The sequence below is a fragment of the Triturus cristatus genome, chromosome 7 (genome assembly GCF_964204655.1).
Source record: "Triturus cristatus chromosome 7, aTriCri1.1, whole genome shotgun sequence".
Taxonomy (NCBI): domain Eukaryota; kingdom Metazoa; phylum Chordata; class Amphibia; order Caudata; family Salamandridae; genus Triturus; species Triturus cristatus.
Genome location: NC_140590.1, coordinates 1,697,847,519 through 1,697,870,602, shown reverse-complemented (window position 1 = coordinate 1,697,870,602; position 23,084 = coordinate 1,697,847,519). Strand labels below are relative to the sequence as shown.

The 23,084-nt window shown below is 42.2% G+C and overlaps 1 protein-coding gene across 2 annotated transcripts in view; it reads left to right on the top strand.

Annotated features, from left to right (window-relative positions):
• The window catches only part of LOC146812807 (alpha-2-macroglobulin-like protein 1), a 747,116-nt gene that overhangs the window by 133,188 nt on the left and 590,844 nt on the right, over nucleotides 1-23,084 (top strand). For both annotated transcript variants that reach the window (XM_085619917.1, XM_085619918.1), the window contains exon 7: nucleotides 20,965-21,049. In XM_085619917.1, the coding sequence (XP_085476043.1) occupies nucleotides 20,965-21,049 (85 nt within the window). The remainder of the gene's footprint in view (nucleotides 1-20,964; nucleotides 21,050-23,084) is intronic.

Here is a 23,084-nt window from a genome sequence, read left to right as displayed (position 1 = left end):
CCCCCTGTACAATCCTTCACTGTGTGGAGGGCACCATGGGGTGCCTGCTACAGGGTGCAGGGCTGTACACACACACACACACACACACACACACACCATTTCTCCATAGGAGCCTGTGTTATGCCCGGATCTCGAGCATAACACAAGCTCCCATAGGAAACAATAGGAATCTGACCAAACAGTGTTTGGTCGCATCGTAATCCTGTGGTCGGAACCGCTGACTGCAAGTCGATAGGTCCCGATTACGAATTGGTGTTGGTCAGAGTATTTCCGCCTGACATTGTAATGAGACTCTAGGTATTTGTCCACCAAACTATGCTTGGTGTTCCTAAGGACTTAACGGGATTTCTAAGTCACAATAAGGTTTATAATTAGCAGATTTCACAGTACTTCTTTATGTATGAAAGTGGCCAGTGTTTAGATCTATAGGATGAAACTCCAGCCATGAGTAAAATAGTTCAAAGAGGTGTGCTGCATACTGCATTTACAACAAAAGTTAACTCGCCCTCATGTTAGGTAAACCCCTAGTCATTAGCTGATGTGTTACTGATGCCCTGAAGTTTACTTCTATTGGAACAGGTTGTGCCATTGTAAAAGAGATTCTGAATGAGATTCAAACCTGAACTTGAAATGGAGAATACCTTTTACTAGTTAAGCATGTGACAAACCCACAGAACAGAGGGAGCATGTGTCTAAAATGAGGGACGAAATCAATATTAAAATGGACGTTTTCTCAATTAGTAATAATTAGTCAAATCTTGTGTGTGTCATTCTAGATCATTCAGAGATCACACTTAAGAATATACTTCAATGACTTTTATTAAAATCAAAATGCAATTCTAGTACATATGTCTATAGTTGTAAAAACTAAGATTATAGTGGTGATAACAGAAATAGTAAACAGTAAATTAGCAAGAGTTGCAAAATTGAAACAATATTTTTATAATAGTGGTGATAATACCAATAATAAACAGAAGATTAGAAAAAATTGCAACAGTAAAACAATATTTTAGAGTTCCCTTCCTTCATGCCTCTATGTAAACTGAGTTAGCACCAAAAAGAGACTTCATAATTTTTTTTTAGGGGGCCTTGACTTTCACACGCATACCATAATGGAAGAGAGGTGGTTTCTTAAGAATCCAGTAAGGCCTGTCTGGCAGCTCAAATGTCTCTGCTCATGGCCTTTTAGAAGGCCTGAGTGAGCCCAACCACTCAGATTCCTAGAGATGTAAAAAGTGCTTTACATCAATATTCATTTGTATTTTGTTTAAGTGCTCTTTTGAGATTGTTCTGAAAATTACGGATCTTTTGTTAAATGTTATTAAAAACAACTATCAACATACACACCTATTTCTGATTCCTTGAATTATTGTTGACTATTTGGACTATTTACAAACATTAAACAATACAGAACATTGGTGACCTTTGAATTACATATAAAAGCAATTGCTAAACTATCAGATTGTACTGAAACAAACACTAAACAACATCCATGCCAGTGAAATTAAATGTAACATACATTTATAACAGAAAAATATGCACTCACATAAATGAATACATGAGATGCAGTGGGGCATACTTAAGCAGGGGAAATGTGAAGGCTACATTACCTTGTTATGGCAGGGAGTTTGTAGGGTAGAAATGCTTGTTGTCTCTCCAGCCACTCGAAAGTGTTTTGTGGTATGACTGGTGCTGCTGCTGATATTTTGATACTGCCATTAAGAGGTTAAACCCTCATCTGGTGTTCATTTTGGTAGTGGCTGATTTATATTGAGATTCTGAGAATTTCTCTTTCAGTCTACTCATTTCTAGGTCTCTACCTCCACTTTCATTGTTTGCATTTCCTCAACTGTGTGAGAATTTAAAATAGCACGCCTGCCTGTAAATAGAAGGATAATAATTTTTTGTTGAGCATCCTTTTTGAGGTTTTTGTGAGGTGCCAGGTTGATCTTCTCAACTCCAGCTCATAACAGCATTGTGAGATTGCTGGGTCTTCTGAATCTATTAATGTACTGATGACCTGGTTTGAGACTAGCAGGCTTATCTCCAGGACTTCCTGGAAATCTTTTAATTTTTCATAGCTACTAGGAAGAGACATGGCATTGGATGCAAACAGCACAGTCCTCCACCAAGATTTCTTTTGACAGTGTCAAGGGCACTTACTCTTTCCAAATGAAGTAATAGATGTGCCAGGTTCAGAAGAGTAACACCATTACTACTAGTGAATCCAGTAGAAATGTCCCTCTCAAGATAACAGTATCCTACTACACAAGCTTGTAGTTTTTTCTGCAACTTTGGGGCAGCTTTTTAGTGAGCAATAGTGCAAGAAAAGTAGAGGTCTCGCAGGAATTCTTGGATCCAGCATCTCCATAATATCTGACACCACTGTTGAAGAGGTCTTCAAAATGATGTTCAGAGTGGTTGTAGTTGGGCATACCCTTCAAGTGGAACATAATGGAGAGATTGTGGTGATCTAAGTGCACCCAGAGTCGTATGTGTGAGTGTTGATATCCATCTCAGTAAAGGAGGTGTCAGTGTGGTTCACTGACAGAATATCGACTACAAAAATATAGATGCTAAAACAATCGAGGTGAAAATAAAGAGTGCAAATAAAACAAATAAACTTTTCAAAAAATGTAACCACACAAACACATATATAAATATAATTATACATATATAAAAATATAAACTGATATTTTAATTAACAGTATAATTTAAAAAAATCCTTAATAGCATAATATTATTAAAAATATATGTGAACATATTTAAATATACCAAAAACATAAAACATTAAAAGAGAGAATCAATTTAATAAAATAAAAATTAAACACACATATTTTACAATTAAAGTTGCAAACAAAAAATATTGAAAATTATAATAATATTATTATAATAAATCAAACACATAATCATAAAATAAATTATTACAAATTAAAATAAATATATATACACTTCCCACCACATTAAAAATAATTTATTTTTCAACTAAATAAACATAATTACTCCCACCTAAAACAACACAACAGTAACAAAATATTTTACACCAGACAAAAATAAGATTTACTATTCTAACTACAATAAATATAAACTTACATAAATATAACATTACAAAATACTACAATTTACTATTTCCACTACACTTAACACAGCGCTAGAGATTATAATTAACAAAAAAAAAAGTAATTCCCACTCCAGTCAGTGCAACAGTAAGGAAAGTGCTGGATTGCCGAGGGGTAAAATGTACTATTCCCACTCCAGTCAGTGCAACAGTAGGGAAAGCGCTGCATTGCTGAGGGGTAAAATGTACTGTTTCCACTCCAGTCAGTGCTACGGTAGGGAAAGCGCTGGATTGCGGAGTGGTAAAGTTTACTACTCCCACTCCAGTAAGTACAACAGTAGGGAAAGTGTTGGATAACGGATGAATAAAACGTAGTATTCCCACTCCAGTGAGTGCAACAGTAGGGAAAGTGTTGGATAGCTGAGGGTTAAAATGAGTATTCCGAATTCCAGTGAGTGCAACAGTAGGGAAAGTGTTGGATAGCTGAGGGGTAAAATTTACTATTCCAACTACAGTCACTACAACAGTAGGGAAAGGAGTTCTGACTCCAGTTAGTGCAACAGTAGGGAAAGCGCTGAATTGCGGAGGGGTGAAACTTACTATGCCCACTCAGGTCAGTGCTACAGCAGGGAAAGGCTGGATTGTGAGGGGTAAAATTTACTATTCCCACTCCAGGCAGTACAACAGTAGGGAAAGTGTTGGATAGCGGAGGGGTAAAATGGTATATTCCCACCTCAGTTAGTTCAACATTAAAAGCAAATATTATGACTCGCTGCCATTACCTTTGGATATCGGAGCTGGTCTCTTCCCTGCCTGTGCTGCCCGAGTGGCGTGGACGCTGTGCTGATTCTGGGAAGGTCGCTGTGGAGGCTTACAAGACCGGGACTGCGAGGACCAGGGTGCCTGCCGGTTAGTTCATCCAGCACACCTGTTTCCTCTTCCCGGCCCCGCCTCCTGTAACTACATTACTTCTCGCGGCCCCCGCTTCGCGGGAGCCGCTCGCTGCCATTACCTTTGGATATCGGAGCTGGTCTCTTCCCTGCCTGTGCTGCCCGAGTGGCGTGGACGCTGTGCTGATTCTGGGGAGGTCGCTGTGGCGGCTTACAAGACCGGGACTGCGAGGACCAGGGTGCCTGCCGGTTAGTTCATCCAGCACACCTGTTTCCTCTTCCCGGCCCCGCCTCCTGCAACTACATTACTTCTCGCGGCCCCCGCTTCGCGGGAGCCGCTCGCTGCCATTACCTTTGGATATCGGAGCTGGTCGCTTCCCTGCCTGTGCTGCCCGAGTGGCGTGGACGCTGTGCTGATTCTGGGGAGGTCGCTGTGGAGGCTTACAAGACCGGGACTGCGAGGACCAGGGTGCCTGCCGGTTAGTTCATCCAGCACACCTGTTTCCTCTTCCCGGCCCCGCCTCCTGCAACTACATTACTTCTCGCGGCCCCCGCTTCGCGGGCGCCGCTCGCTGCCATTACCTTTGGATATCGGAGCTGGTCTCTTCCCTGCCTGTGCTGCCTGAGTGGCGTGGACGCTGTGCTGATTCTGGGGAGGTCGCTGTGGAGGCTTACAAGACTGGGACTGCGAGGACCAGGGTGCCTGCCGGTTAGTTCATCCAGCACACCTGTTTCCTCTTCCCGGCCCCGCCCCCTATTAGCCCCTTACATACTCTATAGGACTCCCGCCTATACGCGCCAGCGGGACGCGCCTGGGGCGAAGACCGGGCAAAGAGCGGGCCGTTTGAGGCCGTTCGAGCAAGGGCGAGTTAGGGCCTGGGCCTGTGTGGGCTGCCCATAGTCTTACCCATATTATCTGTAGTTCCCTGTTTCATCATGGCCACCAGAGAAACAAGGAGCAAGAGTGCTTTGGCGACTGGGAAGACATTAGGCACATTAGATACGTATTTTGCAAAAGCTGGGGCCCTACTTGTTGATGAGATCTCAATTCTTGAAAGACGTATTTCCCAAGAAATCGACTGGGTGAGGAGATCTTCTCTGGGTCCCCTTGCACATGCCACTACCCCCGTTAAATCACCTAACTGCACTTTACCATCTGCAGGGGGGGTTAATGGTTTGTCTGCTGTTTCGGATATTAATTGTTCTGTTATCTTTGCTAATGACCGGGACATTTCTGATAGTGCAGAACTTAGCTTACTACCTCTCCCATCTGGCAAGACTCCTATATCTCAAACTACTCCCTTGGTGGCTGCCTCGGACCCTAATACAAGTTCTAATAAGGATTTGACGCAGCAACTTCAGGGGAGGAAGGAGGGAGCCATTCCCAAAACGAAAAAAAGGGCCTATACGACAAGGGGGGAAAAACGCAAGGCCGACAAATCTAATTCTAAGTTTAGGGGAACCCACCAGGATCTAGCTAACAGAGGGCCTGTTCCTCCACAAAAAACCGGAGTTCTGATTTCTCATATTAGGGGGGAAAAATCGCCTAGCCTACACAGACCCGTAGGAGTGCACAATTCTATTTTTTCTGATTGTCGCACCCTATTGAGGGAACTGCTTATTCCCTTGGAAGATCGTCTGGCTAATATAGAAACCTGTTTAATTGATCTGCGCAAGGGATTACTGGGTATAGCTGCAGCTCAAAAAGTAGGCACATATGGAGCCGCTGGGGATTTTGTTGGGATATTGAATTTACCCACAAATCCTGTTATCTCGTCTTCTGCTATAACCACTCCATTAGTAAATGTTCCCCCAGTCCCCTTGTTAACAACTGCTCCCTCAAACACATGCAGTCAACAACTTTCGACACGATCTGCTAGTGGTCAGATTTTACCTGCTCCGGTTGTTAGAACCGGCAAGGAGAAATCATTAGATGAGGCAACTAATTTCTCAACTAGGCAATCTAGTTTCCCTAACTGGCGTACAGTGATAAATCTGCCTCCCGAGGCGGCAGCATATTCTTTTTTTTTTGAAGGGTGTTCCTATGCTCCATGGAAATGTGAGGGAATCTCACGAGTCTTTACACAATAAGGTCACTAGTTGGCTAAATATCCACAGGCCATTACCTCCAAACTCCAATGGAGAAATTCTTATGGTAAGAAGGGTCCCATGGATTGGTCAAACCGACAAGAAATGTGCGGGAGACTGTATAATTGTAAATTTTAGGAATCCCAACATTGTGCCGTATATCTGTAATTGGACTGGGAACACAGGTCTTACATCCATTGAAGTAGTCCACCTGTCATATTTTTATCCCATTACCTGTAATCCAATTCTGAATAATGATAATGGTTGGACACGGGTGGGCTCTGCTGGCGATGGTTTTAGACTAAGGTCTTCCTGTTATGTTCCCACTGCCAACTGCGGCAATCTCTTTCATCCTAATAGATACAGCTGTCTCGATCAGGTAGATTGACTTTATAAGGGACAGGGGCACGGGAGAGGTGAAATAGTCACTGCTACTCAATATTCTAGTGCCATCCATGGAGAGACTTTGATACCCTTTAAATCCAAAGGCTTAGGAACTAATCTACCCAAGAATGTACCATGCCCTACCTGTATTAATATCACATCGTCAGCCCCACTAGTTACTAAAATAGTTCCTATCGCTCAACCGACCTCGGAATTTTCTTTGCCCTGCCCGCCGGTTTCAATGCTGGATGTCACACCGGTGAATTCCGGCGGACGTGGCTCAGAAATGACTGACGATTCACTAAAGGTCCTCTCTTGGAATGTCGCTGGCATTGCCAATAAACTTGACACGAGCGACTGGGACTCTCTGATAGGTAACAGTGATATTTGTCTTTTTCAAGAGACTTGGGCGAGGGAACCACTGTGCAAAGCAGGATATGCAGTGTTTGAGGTGAATGCGAGTTGGTCTGGGAGAGGGAGGCCCTCTGGAGGCTTGGCGATCTGGGTGGCTAGTCACCTTGGGTGTACTGCGGAGAGTCTTCTGACTCTATCGCATGACATCCAGTGTGTTCTACTTAGGTGGCCTAATCGCCCTAATCTAGCAATTATTAATGTGTATTCCCGCCCTATTAGTCTGGCCACTGAATCCCCTACAATAGACGATCTCATGTGTTTTTTGGATAGTCTTCCCGGGGATTTCAGGATAGTGATGGGGGGTGACCTCAATTGCCATTTTGAGCCCCTGGAAGGACTTAAGGAAGACGCCCTTACAGTGGAAGATGATTTCTGGGGAGTCCCTCCCTGCCAATCTCCCTTTGTCAAAACATGGTCCCCTTTAGTAGTACAAATCCTGTCTTTAACGTTACATTTTTCGTTAAGGGCGTGTAATGGACGTACCGCCTCTGATACCCCTTCTGTATGTACCTTTAACAGGACGAATCAGGAGTCCAGGCTGGATTATATTTTTGTAGATATTGGTCTCTGGTCCAAGGTCGTGGACTTTAGAATAATACCTAGGACGGACAGTGACCATAATGCACTCGTATTGTACTTGGCACATTATAATGGTACCGCCCGACCATCTGGCACTGATACCATTCAAAATCCCGGGAATTTGTCTATAAGTTCTAATAGACGCAGGGTTAAATGAGGGAAATTGGTGAGCTCAGAGGAGTCTCTAAGTAAAATCTATCAGTTAGCACTTCCCAAATTCGAAGAACTGGACATTTTAATTATGCAGCCAAGAAACCTAGAATTTAATGAGAAACTAGCCCTAATTCACGAAGAACTAGTGGCCCTTCTAGGTGAGGTTTTTTATCCAGTGTGTCCCATAAGGAACATAAGAACTCGAATTCCAACTTGGTACAACTCATCTTGTAAAAAGATTAAGACCGAACTAATAAACTGCATCAAAAAAGGTTCGGATAAGCGCCAAGTGGTTGACCTCAGAAGGAAGTATAAGAAAGCCATGGCTGAAGCACGAGTGGCCTGGGACTGGAATAAATGGCAGGACCTCACTACAGCGCTTGAAGTGAAGGACCTGAGAAAATTCTGGTCCCTGGTAAATACTGGCATGGCAGACCCTAAAACGGCAATAGAGCCAAACATAGCAGCATCGGTCTGGGAGGCACATTTTGGTCAACTCTACCAAGAATCATCCTCAAATGGTGATGTTCGGGATGTGGCTTTCACCCCTGTCCAAGTTCCAGTACTGGACTTGGAATTTACTCTCTCTGAGGTGGTTAGTGCCATTGAGGCCCTGGCGAGGGGGAAGGCCCCAGGTCTCGATAGATTGCCTGGCGATCTTTTTCGGCTACACCCAGAGATTTGGGGCCCTTATTTTCTCACCCTTTTTAATTCCATCCTGGGTGGGATGGAGATTCCCAGTACCTGACAGGGGGCCGAGAAAGTACCTATTTTTAAAAAGGGCTCCCCCCTCCTTCCGGCCAACTATAGGCCGATAAGTCTTATAGATGTCCCCCAAAAAATCTATTCTCGCCTCCTTCTGAACCACCTCACAGAGTGGATGGAGGAAGATAAAATCCTCAGCCCCTTTCAAGCTGGCTTCAGGAAAAATGCGTCCACCATGGACCAGATCTTCTGTCTCGTTCTCCTTTACTGGAAAACTGTGAGTATCGAGAGGGGAAGGCTGTACATGGTGTTCGTGGACCTGAGGTCAGCTTTCGACCTGGTTCCTTGGAGGAAACTTTGGGAGACACTAATGGTGCTGGGTGTCCCGCCCCATTTACTAAATGCAATCATTAGGCTCCATGAAAACAATTTCGCACAGGTTAGGTATGGGAGGCTGGGCGCGCTGACATCTAAATTTCCGGTCCATAGAGGGGTTAGACAGGGCTGTGTCCTTGCACCAACCCTGTTTTGCCTATATGTCAACAATGTCATTGCCCATCTCGACAGTGTTATTGATAACGATGCCCCGTCTTTGGCTGGCAGGAGGGTACCCGTTATCATGTTTGCGGATGATACCCTCCTGTTGTCCAAATCTCCGATGGGGATTCAACGGATTTTAGATGGTTTTGGTCTCTTCTGTAGGCAATATGGCCTAGAAATTAATACAGGGAAGACCAAATTTATGATATTTAATCCATCCATGAAAACCAGACCCAATCCTTCCCTGGGCTTAGAAAAACTGGAGAGGGTGAAAACATTCCAGTATTTAGGGGTAACTTTGCAGGAGAATCTTTCATGGGAACCTCACGTTGTGACCAGCTGCGTAAAGCTTTCTCAACTTTCGGGGGGAATTTTAAAGGTGGCAAATTCCTCAACGTATAAACCTATCAGCCCGGCAGTTGAAATGTACAAAACTCAGGCCAAAGCAGCTGTATCATATGGAGGAGAACTCTGGGGGTTTAAAGCGGATACAGGAATTTCTAAGGTAGAAAATAACTTTTTGAGGCGACTCCTGGCCTTGCCCCGAGGGACACCCCTCGTCCCGCTAAGATTAGATTTGGGTTTACCTCCTATAAGAGACGACCTGCAATTAATGCCCCTAAGATTCTGGCATAGGCTCTGGTCAACTGCTGAGCTTGTATACTATAGAGAAGAGCTTGCACACGTAATGAACATGAACCTCCGCGACAAAATCCCGTGGTTAGCCTATGTAAAGAAAGAACTCTACCGGTGAGGACTCCCGGAACTATGGGAGTCCCCTGAACAAGGCTGTCGCAGGGTTTCATGCAAACGCCTTGTGGGCTTATTTAGGGAGAAATGTTTTGCTTCCCTGGTCTCTGTATCCAACAAAGGTACCTTAACTGATCGATTCTTGAATCTCAAGGATACATATCAGTTCGAAGGTTTTATGGACATTATTTTTCCTATTTTATCTAGAAAATTGTTCATACAATGGAGGCTAGGGACTCTCCCTATTAAATATTTTACTTATAATTGGTCAAATAAGAATGATAAAATCTGCCCAGGCTGTTGCACTCGCGATGAGGAAGAAATTCATATCTTGTTTTTCTGCTCAGCATATATCAGACCAAGAAAATACTGGCTAGTTCCCCTTTGCAGGAATCTGGGTATAAGGAGCCATTTGAATTCGTTCAGAATATTGAAAACGAGTACTGATCCCCACATAGTTTTTGCAGTTGCCAAATTCTGAACGGCTATGTGGCAGATAAGGTCCAAACTGCTTATTGTTTGCTCTGATTAATGAATTTCAATTGGGCTTTGTGTCTCTAATTTTTCGCATAATGGTTTTACTGATCATATCAAATGGGTTTTATTTATCTTAAGTGGATGTTTTTACTGATGTTGCATGATTATATCTTTTATGGCCTACTTGGCCGAAATAAAGAAAACTTGAATTGAATTGAAAATACAAAAATGAATTTCATACAAATTAATATTTTTATTTAGAAATTATTTATTAACAAAAACATTAATTATTACAGAAATTTGGTTTAGTTACTTCCCTCCCTATAACACCACAAAACTCAGAACCTGCACATAAAACATGATTTACACTATTAATCTAAATATTCATCAACAAATTCATTTTCATTAATTAAATACTAATTATTAATTAAATATAATCAATGTACTTCCCACAATATACCCACACAAAACACACAACACAATTAATTGTTAAATTAATAATAATTATTAATTTTAATACAATTATTGATTGCTTCAAATTGATTTAATTCCCACCCTTGCCCCTACAATAGCCAGAACCCACATCTAAATTGTAAAAAAATATATGTACTTGTACAATAACATGATTAATTTTCAATTAAACAAATATTATTAATTAAAAAACAAATTATAATAATTCATTAAAATTAATTAACTTCCCACCCTTTACGCCAATAATCCCCACAACCCGCACCTAAAATTAAACTTTAAAAACATTTTCAATTAAATAACAAATAGTATTTATTAACCAATTATAAATTAAGTAAAATGTATTTACTCCCCACCCTTTACCTCTATAAACCCAAAACCCACACCATAAAAAAAAAATTAATTAAACAATGAACATAGTTATCAATTAATTAATATTAATTATCAACTACTTATTAATGAATTAAAAATAAATTACTTCCCACCTTTTGCCCCTATTAACCCCACAACCCGCACCTAAAAAAAAGTAATTACACAATTACCATAATGAATTATGTTAATGTTAATGTTATCGCTACTTATAAAGTGCACTGTGACCCAACGGGTATCCTGGCGCTGAGAGACATGAGACATGTCAAGGACAACAGATACAAGACTGTGGTGCATTGGTGTTATACTCTAGGATACAGCCAGGTCTTTATTTTCTTTCTGAACTGCAGTAGATCTTCCATCTGTCGCAGATCCGTGGGGAGACTGTTTCAAAGCTGTTCAGCTGCAAAGCTAAAAGCTCGTCCCCTCAGTTTTGCTCTTCTGGTCACCCAGTTGGCCGAGGACGAACGGAGATTATGAATGGGAGCATACCAACCAAATTTGTTCTGCGACGGTTTGGGCCCCGTACCGTGCAGAATCTTGAACACAATACAGAGTGATTTAAATTGTATCCTCTGCAATATAGGGAGCCAATGGAGCTCCGCAAGGGCCTGGTATGCAGAGGCCCGCCGAGGTCTCATCAGAGTCAGCTTGGCCGCCACAGTCTGAATTCTTTGTCGTCTCCCAATTAAATACTTGGGGGACTCTAGCAGCAAGGCGTTACAGTAGTCCAGCCTGCTCATAATGACATTCCTTACCACCAGTACACGTGCCTGTGTTGGTAGCATTAGAGAATCTTCCGGAGTACCCTGTCGAGAGAGAAACTGTTCCCGACAGTCTTGTTGACTTGAGTTTTCAGAGTCATCTTCTCATTGAAACAGATTCCCAGGTTGCGAACCGTCTCAGAGGGAACAAGTGGTGTATAAGAAGGGATAGGCCAAAAGTCAGATGGAAGAGAATATGGCACTTTCCCACCAACACAGCAACTCTGTTTTGTCTGCATTACATTGCAGGGAATTATTTTTCAACCAGTGTACTACGTCCTGCATACAGGCATGGAAATTACCTAGAGTGGTAGACTGATCCCCCTCCAGAGATAGAATAAGCTGAGTATCGTCAGCATCATTCACCAGACCTATATCGTGGGACTTAATGACGGCCATCAGGGGACGCATGTACGTATTAAATAATATAGGACTGATCGCGGATCCCTGGGGGACCCCATGTCGAATCTCAGCGAACTTTGATTGATAGGGCGGTGGAGCTACTGCCTGACATCTATCGGACAGATAGGATTGCAGCCATTTCAACGCCACACCCACCACCCCAGCTCCTTCCAACCTTGCCAGAAGGACCTTGTGGTTGACCGTGTCGAATGGGGCAGACAGGTCCAGCAAGATCAGTATGGCTGATTCTCCCCTGTCTGCTCGCATTCGAAGATCGGCCAACACGATCACCAGAGCAGTCTCCGTCCCATGTCCTGGGCGGCAGCCGAATTGCATATCCTCCAGCGTATTATTAGCCTCCAGAAACTGGAATTATCAATTCATTAATTAATATTAATTGACATTCAATTATTAATTAATTACAAATAAATCAATTCCCACCCTTTACCCCTATTAGCCCTACAACCTGCACCTAAAAAATTACACAATAATCATAATTAATTATCAATTAATGGATTAATATTATTTAACAACTGCTTATTAATTAATAAAAAATAAATTACTTCCCACCTTTTACCCCTATAAACTCCCACAACCCGCCCATAAAATTTACCAAAACAAAATTAAAAGCACAATTAACTCCATTAAATATCAATTAAATATATATAATTAAATAAAAAATAATCATTAATTTATTATAATTAAATTACTTCCCACTCTATTCCCCTATAAACCCACAACCTGCTATGGAACTAAAAGACAGAATTTTATTAAATTAAATGTAATAACTACTAGAAATTTAACACATATATTAAAATATATAAACAATACTTATACAAATAAATTACAAGACATACATTTTTAAAATATATTCTAAAATACATAAAAATAATTTAAAAATCGATATTTTACACAACTATATTTTTGCAAATGATATTAATGACTTTTATATTTAAATCAATAGTACTTACCTTCAAATCGATATTCTTGACAACGGTATTCTTGCACTTGCAAAATTTCACTCCACAATATTTCATGTAGTTCGAATTTTTTCACCTCAATATTCTGTCTTATTACGGTCAGTGTGAGGTGCTTTTAAATGGAATCAGATCTGCAACATGTGACCTATGTGACATGCTTCCTGGGACCTGTAACAATGTTTTTGTGGAACTCAAAGTATCATGGCTTGAGGTCGAACACCCTCTGGTGGAAGCAATGGTGCTGTAATTGGATAAAGCGTTCTTGGCCAAAGTTTGTGTCTTCTCAATTGGGGAGAGTGTAGTCTGTGTGGGACCACATTAACTGGAGTAGGAAACCCAGTGATGTCCAAGCAGGAAGATTGCTTAACCACATGCTAAGCGTTGTGTACAGCAACATGCTGTGTGGCTGCACAAGCAGCAAGCAGTTTACGGAAAGCTTGCAATCTCTTGTAAGGTTTCAGCAAAGATGTAACAAGAAGGCCCTGTGAGTACAATCCAGTTTAATTTCTTGCAGTTCCATGGGCTTTAGAGCATGGCTAAAGAGAGTCTGAATGTATTTCTATGAATCTAAATAGTTATCTCTGTATTGATTGCTTGAATTCTTATGTTATTGTAGAATGAGTGGTTTTCCCCATCTTCATTTTTGGTAAATATATTTTCTTGTTGTTTTCCTATGGTATCCACTCTTCTGCCAATTCTTCCCGCTTTTGAGATGAGTACACCTGCTTAGCCTCCATGTGATTGATACAAGTCTTTGCCTTTTGCAGAGAGTGACCATGGTTAGTCTTCACTTCAGTGAGTCCTACAAAGGATCGCTATGCCCATTTACACTTCTGCATTAATAGATGTACATTTCCTCCTGTCAACAAGGCTTGAAGATCCGACTCAGGCAAGTCATAGTCACACTTCACTGTAAATGAAGATGAATCTCTACTATCTTCTGTCCCTGAGCTTTGGCCAGCCAGTAAGTCTTTGAAAAGGGCATTTTTAAATCCTTAATTTTGGCTGAATCCATTCTTAGGGCCCTATTAGGCTGGAGGGCGGACTTTAGTCCACCCGCCACCCTAGCAGTGTTGGGACCGGCTGCCAGCGGTGCGGCGGTCCCGCCCCGCTAATTAGGATGCAACCACCACCCTGGTGGTCGCAATCCGCATCTTTAACATTGCGGAGGGTGCTGCTGTAAGCAGCACCCGCCGCAATGCCAGAGAGGCATGTTGTGCATTGCCATGCCACCTTGAGCATGGCAATGTAGGGGGGTACCATAGGTACCCCCCAAGTGCAGCCCCCCAAACTCCCCCGGGGGCCCGCAATGGGCCCCGTAACACAAATCTGTATGCCTTTAAATGGCGGCATCGCGGCCATGCAAAGGCCGGTTTATGCTTGCAACCTAATCTGGTGGACAGTCCCTGCTAGGCACTGCCACCATTTTGGGCCCCCTGCACCGTCCGCCAGGCAATCGGAACGATTGTTGAGGCGGATGGTCATTGCGTACGCTGCGGACGCAGTCAAGTTTGATGGCAGAAGGACCGCCACCACAGGGTGGCAGTTGCCACCGCCGGCCTTTCGGTGGCGGTCCTTCTGCCATCCTAATAAGCCCTCTTTATGGTAAGTTAAGTAGATCACACAAAAGTTTTATTTCAAAACTATTACCCAAGGTTTTGCCCAGAAGTAGCCAGTGAATGCTCCCCATTGAGATTTTTCTTGATACACTTTAAAATGAATGAATTAGGCATGTTAGTCTTTTTCTTCAGCTGCGTAGTCAGCAAATCTTCATGCTTGAGTTCTCCGTCACTACAATATTTTGAATCAGCCGGCACCCTTCACCCAAGCATCGACAGTATATTCTTGTGTGGTCACCTCCAATGTTAATGTTTCCCTCTTATATTCCAACCATATCTGTCACTGAAGGGACGCTCCCACTCATCCTAGAATCCAGGCTGATCCAAGAGACTGCCATAGCTCAATCAGCTCTCATGCTGCATATGAACATTTGGCCAGCTGGTCAAGCGGCGTGAAGCTGTTTTGGAGGTCCTCGCCTATCCACAGGAAGATTGATTGGTGGAAGCAAATAACTAGAATATGATATGTGTAGGTAAAAGGCCCAATGATAGTTGCACTGTCAAGCCAGACCTGAAAATACATGCAGGCTATTAACTGCTCTCATCCCATCTGTGCTGCTGCCAGAAAAGAAACACCTATTTAGTTAGCCAAGACACTTTATTAACAAGCTAATGCAGCTGGATAAATAAAATGGTCACATGTGTGTGGAGGCTAATATTTCTTTTTGTGGAAGCACACAACCTCAGCCCAATCAAAACAAGTCCTTGTAGCTTCCAACATGTCGGTGGAGCTAAAGTCCTTCTCCTGGTGATACATCAAGCCAGACCATAACGAGTGAACCAAGCGTCATCACCGAAATGTATTTTAGCATATGCTATGGTAAAACTGCGGCCAGGCTTAATTCCTTTGTTTTTCACAATTGATTCTGTGCCTGTAGCTTGTGAGGAGTAACTGGTGTCTGCAGTACTTGCACTCGGAGGAGCATGAAACGTGTCACAAGCTGTCCATGTGGTTTAATATGCTGCACAACATACTACCCTCCTCCCCCAGGAACGGGCTTGGCTTGAGTAGTGCTGCAATTCTGAAGCGTCGCTATGGAATTTGGATATGTATTCTTGCAGCGTCTCAGAATCTCCTTAGCTTGTAAGGACATCTCCTTTGGGTGGCAAGACAATTTGGAGTGTATGCCACTATGCTGAGGCCAACCACATTTACCATCAATATACCAATTGCAATTTTCTGAAAAATTAAGCAGACGGCAGACATCAACTGGATGGTGCAAAAGAAGCATACTGCCAGCCACACAGGAGTATTCAGTAGCCTCCTAAGCTATTGAATGGAAGTGACGCTGTAGATTTCACTTAAATAACAAACTGGTGGATGCCCGAGGAGTAGTTTCCAGAAAAGAGCAGAAGGGAGAGAGAACTCCACCCAATGTAGCAACAAACAGGTGTGAAGGAGCCAGTAATAAGTACCTCCTAGCCAGTGACTATTTCGCACGTGCTTGCCTTAGCTGCACATTTCTACTCGCTTGTCGGCACGCTGTGCCCTCTACCAAACTTGCTCACTAGACAGAGATGAAAAAAAGGTCAGTTCATTTATAGCTATAGGGTACGCATCAGAAAGGTGTAGAGGCTTCTTCCATTAAGATCAGTATGATCTGGGGGCATCACCTTGGCTTGTAGACCCAACCCTGCACTTCGGTAGGTCACAGTCCCCGCACCTTACTCTACGCTTTGGTGGGCCGCAATCCCCGCACCTTACTCTGCGCTTCGGTGGGTCGCAATCCCCACGCCTTACTCTGTGCTTCGGTAGGCCGCAATTCCCGCACCTTACTCTGAGCTTCGGTAGGTCAATATCCCCGCACCTTACTCTGTGCTTTGGTAGGTCAATATCCCCGCACCTTACTCTGAGCTTCGGTAGGTCAATATCCCCGCACCTGACGCTGCACTTCAGTAGGTCAATATCCCCACACCTTACTCTTCGCTTTGGTAGGTCAAAATCCCTGCACCTTAATCGGCTTTCGGTAGGTCAATATCCCCGCACCTTACTCTGCGCTTTAGTAGGTCAATATCCCCGCACCTTACTCTGTGCTTTGGTAGGTTAATTACCATGCACCTTACTCTCTGCTTCGCTAGGTCACTATCCCCGCACCTTCCTCAGTGCTTCAGTAGGTCACTATCCCCGCACCTTACTCTGTGCTTTGGTAGGTCACTATCCCCGCACCTTACTTTGTGCTTCGTTAGGTCACTATCCACGCACCTTACTCTCTGTTTTGGTAGGTCACTATCATAAATGTTGGCATATGATTAATTATTAGGGTTGTTAGTCCCTCCTTAGTACCATCTTGTCTTCATTTGTAACCTCCCATGAGGACTGTCCCTTTTACTTCGTTTGTTACACCGTACGTCTTATTTTGTCAGTAAGCACTATTTTCTTTAATGAGTTTCACCTACTGCAGGTTCAACATGCTTTCCTGCAACATTCAGTGCGCCATGCACGCTTTCACTTTCCAAGAAGCCCGGGGCAATGCAAGAGGTCGTGCATTTACAAGAGTTTGAGCTATTGGCATGCCTTTTATTTATGTGTTAATTATCAAAACAGATAAATGATAGGCATTGTCATTTACAATGCCAATAGCTTAAACTCTCGCAAATGCTAAGCCTATTGCATTGCAAATGCTTGTTTTTATTTACCAGCAACTCACTCCACTTTGTTGAATAGGAATAAAGAGAAAAAATACTCAAAAGTGTAAATTACTTAAAAGTGTAAGTTACATTTGTGAATCAGACCTGTAACTTACACTTTTGAGTAATTTACACTATTGTGTAAGTTTATTGATACATTATTTTTTACATTCAAAATAGGGTATGAAAATATTTTATAATAAATATGTACTATTTTTATATATATATTTTTAAATCTTTTTTTAAATAAATTTATGGTAACAGACATAGAGATAAAGCAAAACAGTGGTCCCTAAAGGGGGAAGTGGGAACCTCTACTTCCTCTCAGAGAGTAATTTAGACCATCAGGAGAGTGGTTCCATTTCTCAAAGGGACAGTTTATTTTAATTTTCTTAACAAATAGATTACAATCATTGCAGTTTTATACATAAATTGATTTGTAAGTCAAAGGGTGATCTCAAATGGCGCAATAACGCATTGCAAGTGAAAAAAGTGAAGGTAAAGTGCATTGGTTGCTACACAATATTCATAAAATATTGACTGATCCAGGATGCATTTGTGGTTGTACACACTCTGACAAAGAGTGAAATGCTCCAGCAACCCATGCGTCAATAGCACTCAGAAAATGTCTTTGCATTCATCCTACACATTGGGCAGGTGCATCCCAAATCTACGTCCTGATGATGACCCTATCTAAATTGTATGCTTAGGGTCGAAACGTTCACTTGATACGATAATAGTGTACTGTTTTTATTTTGATTCTGGAGCATTTCACTCATTGTATACCAACCACCTATGCATTCTGGATCAGTCATTATGTTATGCACATATATTGTATACCCCCAACGCACTTTACCTTCTCTTATTTGCACTTGCACTACGTCATTGAGCCATTTAGGATCACCTTCTTATTACAAGTCGATAAGTATAAAACTGCAATGATTTTTTTGTATTTGTTAAAAAAAATTAATAAACTGTTCAATTGAGAAATGGAACTTATCTCCTGATAGTCTAAATTACTCACTTTGAGGAAGTAAAGGTTCGCACTTTCCACCTTTAGGGGCCACTGTTTTGCTTTTTTACTAGTTTACCCATGTCCCAGTGTCACTGGGTTGCCCAAGTTTTTTATACATATATGTGACTTAGAGAAACTGTTTCACCAACATATCTCCATTATATCAGCGCAAAAAACAGAATCATTGGGCTGTGCATTATATCATTTCAAGTGGATGAATTTTTAACAGTCCAATAAAACATATGTTGGTTATTATTCAACACCTAAAACCATTATTCTCTAATCAGTATAGAGTATGTAAAAACACCCCAAAAAATCACAGACGAAAGGAATCTTTGCACAACTATGCACCAAGAAAGGCTGCCACAAAGCAATGCAACAGGCATAGCCTTAATGATTTGTATGTATGATGTATTGAGAAGAAGGTGGAGGAGACATTCACACAAGTTGGCACTCCATAAGATGCAAGTTAGGGAACACAGGGCCATATTATCAAGATCAGCGTTAAAATTATCGCGGCTTTAGCGGAGGAAACTGCCGCTAAAGCGGCGATAATGGGCTTGATAATATGACCATATGAATATCCATAGAAGCCCATGTTCACAGCAGAACATGGGCTTCTATGGGAATTCACAAGGGCATATTATCAAGCCCATTATCGCCCCTTTAGCGGCAGTTTCCTGCCGCTAAAGCGGCGATAATTTTAACGCTGATCTTGATAATATGGCCCACAGTGATTTCAGGGAGAAGGCATCAGCAATATCTCTGTAGCTTCACATGTAAGCATCATTTTGATAGAGAGGATGAGAGTTGTCTTTGTTATGGCTCTAAAACTGTATTTTTATATTTGTATATATTTTTATATGGAATTCGTCTTTGTTATGGCTCTGTGAATGTGTTTTGGTACATCTGTTAACATGAAATTATATTCATTTAAATGTTTAACTATTTTAAATAATTTAATTTAATTCAAATTTATTTCCTATGGGGTTTCACGTTAATTCCCTACCTCCATTGTTTTCTGTGAGACGGCCTGGCAGTGACAGTGATTGGCCATAATGATGCTATAGCACTTACTTTTTTAAGTAGTAACATTTGGATTTTATGAATAAGCAAAAAGTAGTAAACGTGAAAGTGTAAATTACTCAAAAGTGTAAGTTACTTTTGTGAATCAGGCCCTTTGTGCTTTATATGACAGTAGCAAACGGGACGATCTGTTGCAAAAAGGGTTTTTTTGACTGATTTTAGCATTATTTCTAAAGTTAAGCAAACTAAATTTATAAATGGCCTGTTGTGAATATACATTCTAAATAAAAATGTATAAATACATATTTCTTTCTATACCTGTTTTCGTCTGGCACAGCTGCACCCAGAGGCATTAGAACACATAACAGAAAACTGTAGAATGAAATACATGTTCTAAGTTTTCATACATCGAGGCAGTAAATTGTTTATAACTGTTATTGACGATCCTACGATGCAGAGTAAAAGATGGGGAAAAACCTCTGCTAATGAATCACACTGCAAAAGTTAATTGATCACCTATTGGCTTTAATGGGCGACTAAATCAATGTTAGTGAATAACATTTTCAGTAGGTTCTGTAAATGCGTATTGATGTCTTAGTTAAGAGAGGTCAGTGTTTTTATTTCTTTGGAATTCCTTTTTGTATCAATTTGTGCTAAAATAAACAATAGCTATTGAATAACGGCACACACTGGGAAGACTAACTTGCCTTCTTCCACACAGTTTGCCCTAATGCTGTCAAACATTTCAGCTATCAATGTTGGATAATTTTATCTTCCTCTGCTTCAAAATTCCACTAGCCCTGAGGATAGCCCCCAGAAAAAACATGACATTTATTTGCAATGGTGTCAGCACAAAAAATATATATAACTCACGTATATGCACTATGAGTTTCTCACCATAACAGTATGTAGTAGAAAACTTTTAATAAGGCTTGAAAACATTTATGTGTCCCTACATGCAAAGGTACAAAAAAGAAGATGAGTCCCCTCCCCTATATGGAGTGAGGCGGCTGTCTGGGTTCAGACCAGATGGGATGCTGCTAGCAGGTGATTGTATGAGGGTAGCCAGTCAACCCACGCCTGTACTTTTCAATTTGATAGTTATCTCTATTTTAGCATGATAGTGCAGGCACCCAAAGTGTTACTGAACTACACTACAAGTCTGTGGAGACTGAGTATGGGGGGCACTTTCACATTTTTCAATCAATAACCACCACCTTTGAGGTGTCAATAACAGATCAATGGTTTTTAACTGCAATTTTGGTCGCAAACCATTGATACATGCATAACAGATTGCAATTAAGAGGGGACACCGCTTTCATGTTCCTTACCTCAAACAATCAATCAATCAGCCAGGTGCTTGTATAGTGCAACTACTCACCTGTACTTTGAAAAGACTTTTCTGACTCTCAAAATGGGTATAGTACATACCTAAAAGCCACTTTACGGTTGCAAAACCCTGCAATTTTGCAAACCGTTGGGTTTGCAATCGCAAATGGCCTGAGTTCCTTAAATTCCTTATCCAAGCCCCACATTAAGAAACTCGCCTCGCCTTCCTCTAGTGGCACTAACTTGTGGTAAACTAGAAAAGGATTGTATAGGTCTTGTTCGAGCAGGGTTCCTCTTTCAGATTCTCCCCTCTCTTGTTCCTCCAGTTCTTCCAAGGTTTGAAGTCACCTTCGTGGGACCCTCCTCTATCTCGGCCATGGATACGTCTGTCAGTTTTCGAGTCTGTGGCAGGTATGGAAAAATAGTGAAAGTATGTGAGTAGCCTGGAACACAGATGGTGCACTGTAGGTGGGAAGCTTAAGCAACCTGTTTGTAAATGTTGGCCATTACATCATTCTCTGACCTCCCTTCAAAAACCTGATCTCACCTTGCAGTTCCACATTTTCAGGGTGGGTCTGTGGGAAAAAATTGCCTAGTCCCCAAAATCAAAGGGGCCCACCTTTATGAACTGGATAGTAAAAAAAAGTGGCTCACCTTTATAAATCAGGCGACTCTTGACTTTTGCAGGGGCAGCTCCCCCGCTAAGGCGGAGGAGCCTCGTCCACTGCTTTTTGCATTGCAAAAAGGAAAAATAAAATGATAATAACAGAAATAATATTATCATTTGATTTTTCCCTGCTGAAGCCCGTTTTGGGGCGGGCTTGATTGTCATCACAGCCAACATCGGGAGGAGTGGTGAGTGCACTTAAGTGCGCATGAAGGTTTGGCCGGGCGTCTTGGGCTGACCAAACAGTCATGCGCACTTAGCATGTTCTCCATCCGGTTGTATTGCACAGCCTAGGTGGAGAACATGCATAGGCAGCCAGTCACTGTCCAAGTGCCGAACCACAGCGCTCAGACCTTTCGCGATGCTGCTGTCATGCTGGTCACAACAGCGTCATGATTGGTTAGGGGAGTCTAAGAGCCTGTGTACTTCCACTTCACAGAAGGAGAGGATGGAGGAGAGACGGCGGCCAGCCAGGTTGCCGGCCAGCAAGTGAGCAGTATTTTCTTTTTTTTAAAACTTCCCCTCCCTGCCTCACCACTATGGCACAGGTCCAGCCGCCAATGTTTTTAAGACACTCTGCCTGGGTGTTCTCTGAGGTGTGGGATGCTACATTTATTTTCGCTTGCTGTGGACAATGTGTGTAGTAATTAATATTCCAGAAATAGCGCTGCAAAATTCACTATGTTCCTTCCCACCAAAAAGAAACAAACATTGACACATTCCTGCTCTTCTGCACAGAAGCTGCAGTTGGTCCATCCACTGCATCCGATGTGAAAATAGCATCCACAGCTTGCACTGTTCTGCCTGTCACTGCTGCCTAGCGTTTGGTAAAGATATTTACTAACCCTGGGCGTAGTTTGCGAAGTAGCACTACGCGAAGCTACGCAAAGTGCACTTCGCACTACGCGAGCTATGCGTAGCACTTCGCGAACTGCGTAGTACCCTGTTCGCACTGTGCAAGATGCCGTTTTCAATGATTGCACAGTGCGGACAAGCATCCGGCACTGTGCTATCATTGAAAACGTCATCTTTGCACAGTGCTACCTGCAATTCGCATAGTGCGAAGTAGCGCAAACTTCGCAAACTACGCGAGCCTAGCATAGTGCTTTGCCCAGGCTTAATATTTACAACACCAGCCACAATACCAGCCTACCACACCACAAAACCTACCCCTACACTGACCTGTCAAACTGACCCATCTTGCACTGCCTGATTGTCCTACATGCCAGTCCGACCCTGCACATATTTGACTAAAAACCAACACCAGTACAATTTCCATCCTTTGTTTCAAACAATCTCGCACTAATGGGCTTCTTTAAAAAAACGTAATTTGCTAGGTAATAGATTTTCCAATTTCCTTTATTCAATGCCTTTGTGATAGTTCCCCCAATACACTTGAAACTTGCCTTTCATAACACTACACTGAAGTCACTGTTTTTATATCTGTCATATGCACTCTTATTGTTATTCTCACTGTATTTGCATGACTATTTGCTGTGCCTAATGTGGCCACCTCACCTATGAAGGCAAGCAGGAGCAGAAGTGTGTTCATGGGAAGGGAGCATGTTGGTGCACGCTATGTGTAAGCAGGGGTATTGTTAGGATAATCTGGTACGGATGATCGTACCTTATCGTTGGACTCGATTAGTTGCATGCGTGAAGGATTGACATGTCGGCTATAACTGTATGTCAATGATGTGCCGGAGAATCAAAAATGTGCTCCTATTAGAGAGACCTCAGTAGCCTAACAAGCAAAGTATTCCAGTTAGGGAGCATATG